The following is an 8284-nucleotide window of genomic DNA, read 5'->3' as shown; positions in this document are numbered from 1 at the left end:
CGGCCGGGGCCCCGGGCGGGGGCGCGGGGGCGGGCCCGCAGGCCTGGGCGTTGCCCCCGCGCCTCACTCAGCCAGTGAGCGGGAGCCGGTCCATATGTGGGATCCGAACCCTCGGACGGGAGCGCCGCCGCGCTTCCCAAGCGGCGCACTATCCAGTGCGCCACCGGGCCGGCCCTTGCGCATACATTTTTTAAAACTTGTAAAACAATCACAAAATACATACAAAAAGGGAGAATTCTAAACATGTATCCTGTGGCAAAAAGAACTAAAGTTTAGGGATGGCCTGTTAGCTCTCTTGGTTAGAGCGCAGTGTTGGTAACACCAAGGTCAAGGGTTCAAGTCCTCATATTGGCCATGTGCCAAAAAAACACACTAAAGTTTAGAAAATGAAAATAATGGAACTGTATTGTATCTGTATTGTATACCCTAATCTGTAACTTACTTTTTACACACTTAACAGCATAACATGAACATTCTCCCATATTAAATATTCTCGCACAACATGAATTTTAGCAGTTGTGTGGTAACCTATCACAAGAAATATTTGCTTAACCAATTTTTTATCATCAAACCTTTAGGTTGTTTCCCATTTCAGACAAATGTTTTGCAAATAAAGGAAAGAATAGCCCTTTGGGGCGAACACAGTCCAGGAGAACAGAGAAAAACCTGCAGCCATCTCTTCCCCCTCACTGACCCCATCCTGTGAGGTCTACGCCCAGGCTTTCCAGACCAATTCTTGGAGCACTGCCAGGTCCCAGAGCCAACTGGCCTCTAACCCTTGCCTTTTCCCTATGGAAGGGCAGAGGCTCTGCTATGTCTGTCCTGGATCTGGGATCATTTTCCACCACAAAGCACAATCTGGTCCATGGGCAGTTCTGGCACCCCCTGCCCAGTCCCATCCATAATTTTCCCACTTGCCAAGTTCAAGGTCCTTGGGGCTCTGATGGCACAGAGATAGGTATAACATTCTCATACTGGGGCTCCTCCTGCTCTTCCTCTTCAGCCTGCTTCTGGGGATTTTCTTCCGTGGGGCCACCTTTGGAGACCAGTTCCCGGGCTGTCCCTGAGCTCTCAATGCCATCCCCCAGGCCCCTGGCCCCTTCATCTGGCCTGACTCCTGTAGATGCCATGGCCCCAGTGAGCTCGGCATTCGTGGCTGATCCAGGGCTCTGGCTGGCAGAGCCAGAGGCCAGCCCAGGGCTGCCCTTGTTCCGACTCAGGGCCCGGCGTGGAGGCTTAGGGATGGCACTCTTGAACTTGGGCTCTGCCTGGCCTTTCTGGAAGCTACCAAAATGGCGGAGGACAGACCGGACAGGGCCCTCAGATCCTCGGGGCGTCCCTGCCAGCATGTAGATCGTGGTTACAGCGCCTGAGCTGTCCTGGACTTTACCTTCAATGTCTTCCACACGCTCAGCCACCGTCCGACCACCAAGCAGGAGCCGATGGCGGCCAGTGGTTGAGTCCCTGGGGCTGGCGGCAGCAGGAGGGGCCTCGTCCGTTTCTGCTTGCTCCTGACCTGTGGACTCCTCAGCCTCTTGGCCCTCAGGACCTGGCTGGGCCCCTCGAGAGAGCCTCTTGGGCTTTCGGAGAGGGCTGGAGAGCTCCCCAGAGCTTTGGCGACTCTGCGGAGCAAACTTGGTGCCTTCAGCAAAGGAGACTGACGGCCGTTTAGCCCGGGCTAGGCTGGATGTGCGTGGGATGGCGAATGGCGTGGAGGCTTCCTCAGGGGGAGGGAAGGAGCCTCCAGCCAGGCTGGCCTCTGACGACTCTGCTTGGGCCATGGGAACCATCCCTGGCAGAGGAGACAGAAGAGTGTGGCTGGAGCTGGGCTGAACACCCCAGTTCATCCTACCTACAGCTCAGCATCTTCTGAGGAACCTCAAAACTTGGGCATGGAAGAGGGTCAGGATGCCAAGCGAGGCAGGGAAGGAGCAATTCAGGTGGACACCACTGCTTCTACACTCTTCTCACCACCTCTCCCTTCTTTGACCTACTGCCGCACTCTAACCAAGCTTAAACTCTTCCAATGCCACACAGCCATGTCCCTCTTAGCTCTGGGATTTTGTGTACGCTGTTCTCTCTTCCTGAAACATTCCCACTTCTCTCTGACTCTAACTTGGCTAAGTCCTACTGACTCTGCTGGACTCAACTCCAGTATCACTAACACAGACATCTTCCATGATCCCAAGCACCCCTGACATGGATAGATTATGGGCCCTTCCTGTACATCCCCTTCAAAACATATATCACTCTGTCTGATGACTTGCCTGGCGACTGCCTCCCAGACTAAGCTTGGTGAGAACAGGAATCTGTCTTATTCTTTACTGAGTCCCAGAGCCAGGAATAGTGGCTGGCACAGAATAGGCACTTGATCGACATTTGTGGAAGGAGTAAAGAAGAGGTTGTGGTGGGCCTGGCTGTTCAGGGACTGAGTGAGCTGTTGGGGGGCTACCTTCTCGGGGTGGCACACAGTAGGCAGGACTGTCCTCTTCCTCTCCAGACTCGGCATCAGAAGAGAAGGAGTCGTCAGAGGCCCAGCCGGCCGAGGGTGGCTCAATGAAGCTGTGGTTGAAGGGGATCTCCGGGTCGTGGTGCGAGACTGTAGGGCCTCCAGGTCATGCACAGAGCCTGATAGGAAGCCTTGTCCCATCCCAGCCCCCAACCCCAGTGCCTACTTACCTGTCACCCAGGGTAGCTTGTGGCTGCTGAGGGAACCACAGGGCAGTGCAGAGCCCAAGCTGGTCAGTGTCCCCCAGACCTGCAGCTTCATCCTGGACACGGCAGCTCCATTTCTTACTGGCCTGAAGGGGTAGGATAGGGAGGGTGGTCAGTGCACAAGACCTAAGGTGACCTGTGTCACCTTGGCAGGGTGTGGCATCGTGACTACATCTACTTCAATGTCTATCGAGGGGCTGGCCATTGGCTCACTTAGGAGCGTGGTGCTGATAACACCAAGGCCACAGGTTCGGATCCCTATATAGGGATGGCCGGTTAGCTCACTTGGGAGAGTGTGGTGCTGACACCACCAAGTCAAAGGTTAAGATCCCCTTGCCAGTCATTAAAAAAAAAAAAAAAAATGTCAACTACAGAATAAAATCCAAACTATTGAGCCCAAGATTCAGGCCTGCCACAGAAGGCAGTGTGGCTCTACAGTCAGATAGGCCTGGGTAACAATTCTGGCTCAGATTTCACCTCCCTGAGCCTCAGTTTCTTCATCTGTAAAGTGGGGACAACAATCCTATCAAAGCTTTTTGCAAGATCCAGCATAGTGCTGGCACCTGGTGGGGGCTCCCCAAAATGCAGCTCTTTGTTATTATCATCCTAGCTGAGCCCAGCACACCTATCTCAAAAGGCACCCTGTCCAGGAAAACTGCCCTGGTCCCCACTCTCTTCCACCCCTAAGCTGGAAGTGACTGTTTCACTTGTCACCATTCCTCTGACAGCCTTTGTACATGTACTTGTGCTCCTGTGAGGGGCTTCTCTGCATCCCCAGGCTCCGTGCCCTGCAGCAGGGGCAACTGGATCTGCTCGTCCATGACTGCCCCACAGCACAGAGGAAGACATGCTCAAGGATTAGAGCGTGAACTACTAAGAGCACTGGACAGAGTCCAGAAAACTGGGCAGGGGCTTTGTGCGTGCCAGTGACAAACTGAGCCACATTGGGCCTCAGTGTCCACTTCAAATCCAGGGTGATAATACTCCTGCTTCCACATTCCCTGTTCCATACCTCCATGCTGTTGTGAGTCTCAAAGGTGCCAAGGGATGTGAAGAGGTTTTGTAAAGGAGCAAAGCTCTGTGTGAACAATGTTTGTCTGCAGCCAGGGTTCCCACTAACCCACTCCTTCCTCCCCTCTCCATCTCTCAGAAAGCCACATTCTCTGCTAAACTGCTGCACAGACTTTTATGTCACTCTCCTTTCTGGGGTGTTTGAGGCCTGGTCTCTTCCCCTCCCTGCCCAGAGCAGATCTGCTTCTTCTGTGTGCACTGCCCTCCTCCTCTGGTCCCTGTTAGTAAGCTCTCAGCCTCCTGCTGCAGGTTTGAGTTTCCACAGCCTGGAGCCCAGGGCACCCTAGTCATGCTCATGCAACTTGGCAACTTCCCCATCAGAGCTTCAGAGGAAGGCAGGTGGCTGACCTGGTACCTCCAGGCCTGGCCACTGCTAACTACCTCCATTACCTCTAACCTACGTGTGTGACAAGGCCAGCCCTTCCCCAGCTCTGAAAGGAAACCAGATGCCACCTTGCTCCCACTCCATGGCCTGAGCTGTGGGGTGGGAAAGGGACAGGCCAGTGTTCACCTGTCCTTGGGATCCACCCGGGCAGCCCAGCAGCAGCAGGCACAGCAGGCGATGCCCAGGAGCAGCAGCAGCAGAGGCACGAGGATGCCCGCGATGAGGGCAGCATCCTGCCCATGAGGGCCTGGGAGGGGCAGGAGAAGGTCAGATATTAGGGGCCTTCCTAGCTCCCATGCATCATGTCCCATCTTCAGCTCTGAGTTGCCTCCTCCCCAGAGTATGTACCTGTGGTCCCCTCCTCTAGGCAGCCTCTCTGCTGGTCTGCTCCCTCCTGGTGGTAAAGGACCCATTTCACAAGCTCTTGTCCCTGACTCTCATGCCATACCAGTGTCCGGCCCTGCCGGCTCATTTCTTGGCTCTAGCCTGCTTTCTCAGTGGGCAGGATCTCTGTCACCTCTTCAGGAGCCCCCAAAGCATCCACACAGGTTTCAGGCATAGAGGATGTCTCTGAAGGGGCCCAGCCTCCCCAGCAAGTGACAGGCCCCTGGAGTCCATGTAAAAGGCCAAACTTTCCCTGGTTACCATTCTCTCCACCTTACCCAGCTGGCAGGCCCCAGACAGAGGGTGGCAGGGTCCCTCTGGGCATTCGCAGGGAACTGAGCAGTTGTTTCCATGGAAGCCAGATGGGCAGGAAGTGTTGCAGCTATGGGGTAACAAGGAGAGGCAGGCTAAAGGCTAGGTGAAAGGGGATGGAGGTGGGCAGGGGAGAGGAGAAGGTAGATTTCTGGGCACTGTCCCCACCCCCTGCTGTCAGCCTTCCCTGGATGATGCCCAAGCAGACCCCTCCAACCTCTGAGGCACATTCTAAGTACCCTGGCAGTATTTGGGAGCATCCCTCAGCCCCTAAGCCCATCTTCTGAGGAGACCACCAATAAAAATAGCTACCCAGCTGTTCCCTGCCCAGTGTGCAAACCCTTGGGGCAGGGTCTATCTCTGACCATCCTCATCCCCCTGCCCACCCAGCACAGATGTGAAATAAGCAAGATGCCAATGGCATCCAAGGAGATGCCCTCAGCATCTGGAGGTCTGAGCCAGGCCCAGCCCTGCCCCTAACTGCCTGGGCCTCAGTCCTCTCCTCTGTAAAATGAGATCTCTTCCATTTGACACGACATGTTGTCCTGTGTGTTTAGGAAGAAAACCTAAATGGAGACACTGATTGTTTTGCCACATGAAGACCTTAGAGAAAGGATAATGGGGTTTGGAGCCCTGCCTCTAAATAAACTCCCCATCTAGTTAGGGAGCTGGTCCTTTTAGATAAAGCATCATCTGACTTTGCTTTGGAAGATGCAGACCCCACAGCAGGAGCAGTGACTCCTCAGTTATGGGGATGCTGTATCTGGGAGGCACAGAGGCTCAGGAAGGGAAGTTTAGGAAACAGGTTGCACAGAGGCCTGACCTAGGCCCTGGTACTCTCCTGCTCCCAGCACCCTAGTCCTCACCTGGGCCCCCAGTAGCCGGCGTTGCAGATACATTCACCTGTCACAGCATCGCAGGCCCCCTGAACACAGGTGGGGCAGGTAGAGCCACAGCCCTCCCCAAAGGTGCCAGTCGGGCAGGGGTCTTCACACCTGGGGTGAGACAAGACTCAAGGAATGGGAGGGCAGGGCAGGCCTGGCCCCTGCAGTGGGGGCCCTATCCATCTTCCCCATGCTCCTGGACTCGTTGACTCAACTGGCTACTCCTCAGCTGTGAAGCTCAGGTGCAAACATGGCCTTGCACTGGGGGCCAACCCAGTAGACGACAGACTACAGATCCCTAGTGAGGGAAGAGGACAGGAGCCTAGTGGTGGGGGAGCTGGAAGAGAATCCTGCCCAGGGCCCCCAGCACCCATCTCTCTCTCTTTCAGTCTTCACCAGGAGGCAGGCCCTAGAGGGCTGTGTGAATGTGTGTTTTGGGGTAGGGCAACTCTCCCAGAGGGAGCAGCTGGGGTGAGGATTCTGAGGGAAGGTGTATCCCATCCTAGCAGGGTGGTCCCCTCACCTGGGCCCCAGCCAGCCAGGGTCACAGTGCTGACAGTGCCCAGTGTCTGGCTGACAGGCTTCCCCAAGTCGGCAGCGGGGGCACTGCTGCCTGCAGCTCTCGCCAAAGGTGCCAGGTGGGCAGGGCTTACGACACTGGGTTCCGTTCCAGCCTGGCTCGCAGGACTCACAGCTGCCTGTGTCTGGAGAGCATGGCTCATTCTGCTTGCAGTGGCCACAGCTGCGAAGAGAAGGGGTCATGGGAGCACTGGGGGTGGATGGATGGAGCGCCCACCCCTCCAACCCGTGCAGTGCCCATCCAGGACTTCAGGAGCACTGGAGAATGTTCAGGTCCCAGCTGGGTCAGTCAGGAAAGTCTGAGCCTGCTTCCCCAGGTTGCACAAGAGGCTGGACAGATGATCTCTGAGGGCTGTCACAGGATGCCATCCCTCTCCACCTAACTCCTTGCTCTGTGACCCATCCTTTCCTGGGTCCCAGGGCCACCAGGAACTACCAGCCCAGCCAGGGCAGCCAAATTACCACCCCAACCTTCTGCCCAGCTTTTCCCTCCTACCCTTTTCCTTCTCCCTTCCACATCACGCTACCCTGACATCTGGCATGAATGGGACTTGGTAGTTTATCTTCTACCTTATAACACACAAAAAATGCTTAAAAATAAAATATAAGGGCTGGCCCGTGGCTCACTCGGGAGAGTGCGGTGCTGATAACACCAAGGCCACGGGTTTGGATCCCATATAGGGATGGCCGGTTGGCACACAGGGTGAGTGTGGTGCTGACAACACCAAGTCAAGGGTTAAGATCCCCTTACCGGTCATCTTTAAAAAAATAAAATAAATAAATAATAAAATATAAACTGTTTCCACCACTATAATTTACCTTATCTTAGTTTCCCATTGATGCTCAACAGTAACTTGAAGTTTCTCCCTCCAGATACTTAATTATCTGGGATCATATTCTTGGTTCGATTCATTAGTGGGGGGCAGGGCGAGAGTTTATAAAATCAATTTAGCTGATCTTGACCAGCATTTAAAAAAAAAGAAAAGAAAACATTGCAGTGTATATATATGTATTAAAGATAAATATACAAAAACCAAAAAGATAGATAAAAAACAAAAACACGGGCCGGCCTGTGGCTCACTCGGGAGAGTGCGGTGCTGATAACACCAAGGCCACGGGTTCGGATCCCTATATAGGGATGGCCGGTTAGCTCAATGGGTGAGCGTGGTGCTGACAACACCAAGTCAAGGGTTAAGATCCCCTTCCCTGGGCCGGCCGGTGGCGCACTCGGTAGAGGGCGGCGCTCCCGCCTAGGGTTCGGATCCCATATAGAGACCGGTCCGCGCGGTGTGGGCATGACACCGAGGGTTGCGATCCCGTTGCCGGTCGTGGTACGAGCGCGACACCGAGGGTTGCGATCCCGTTACCGGTCACGAAAAAAGACAAAAAGGAAAAAAAAAAAAAATAATAAACCAAAAAAATAAAAATAAAATAAAATAATTAGGAAAAAGTTAAAAAAATGATAAATACGTGTTGTCTGGTTAAACTTTCAGTTACACAAAATAAGTTTGTGTTATACGTGTTAGGTGGGATGTGAGATTTCTTACTGTGAGTGGAGCCGGTCAAAGTGGGAAAGCCACTGAGTCTTAAAGGGACCTGCTATCTTTCTGTTACATGATTCATTCTTTATCTGTTTTTTGTTTGTTTTTTGGCTTTTTAGCGGCTGTCTGGTAAGGGCATGGCAGTTTATCTAAGTATGGCTTGCTAGTACTAGTATTTTTGTGCTTAACAGTAATTGAGTGAAAGGGGCATGCGGGGCTGAACCTAGGGGCATCGAGGAGGTTTCCCTCCATCTCCGCCTTGTGCACTTTTTTGGAGAGCTCCGTGGCCCCCGACCCCGGCTCACCTGTCGCGGCACTGCGCCCCGTAGCTGCCGGCAGGACAGGGCCGCTCGCAGCGCGGGCCGCGGAAGCCAGGCGGGCAGGCGCACTGGCCGGAGGCGGCGCTGCAGCGG

At 54.2% G+C, this 8284-nt stretch overlaps 1 protein-coding gene across 1 annotated transcript in view; it reads right to left on the bottom strand.

Annotated features, from left to right (window-relative positions):
- Positions 1–543: 543 nt before the first annotated feature.
- Positions 544–8284, bottom strand: part of SCARF1 (scavenger receptor class F, member 1) — a 10206-nt gene continuing 2465 nt past the window's right edge. The window contains exons 5-12 of the mRNA XM_008565719.1: positions 8177–8282; positions 6275–6493; positions 5734–5862; positions 4834–4937; positions 4298–4418; positions 2680–2801; positions 2453–2599; positions 544–1792 (exon numbers count right to left, since the gene is read on the bottom strand). Of these exons, the coding sequence (XP_008563941.1) occupies positions 924–1792; positions 2453–2599; positions 2680–2801; positions 4298–4418; positions 4834–4937; positions 5734–5862; positions 6275–6493; positions 8177–8282 (1817 nt within the window). The 3' untranslated portion in view covers positions 544–923. The remainder of the gene's footprint in view (positions 1793–2452; positions 2600–2679; positions 2802–4297; positions 4419–4833; positions 4938–5733; positions 5863–6274; positions 6494–8176; positions 8283–8284) is intronic.

Source organism: Galeopterus variegatus, unplaced genomic scaffold (genome assembly GCF_000696425.1).
Source record: "Galeopterus variegatus unplaced genomic scaffold, G_variegatus-3.0.2 Scaffold201, whole genome shotgun sequence".
NCBI classification, from domain to species: domain Eukaryota; kingdom Metazoa; phylum Chordata; class Mammalia; order Dermoptera; family Cynocephalidae; genus Galeopterus; species Galeopterus variegatus.
This window is presented reverse-complemented; position numbering and strand designations above follow the sequence as displayed.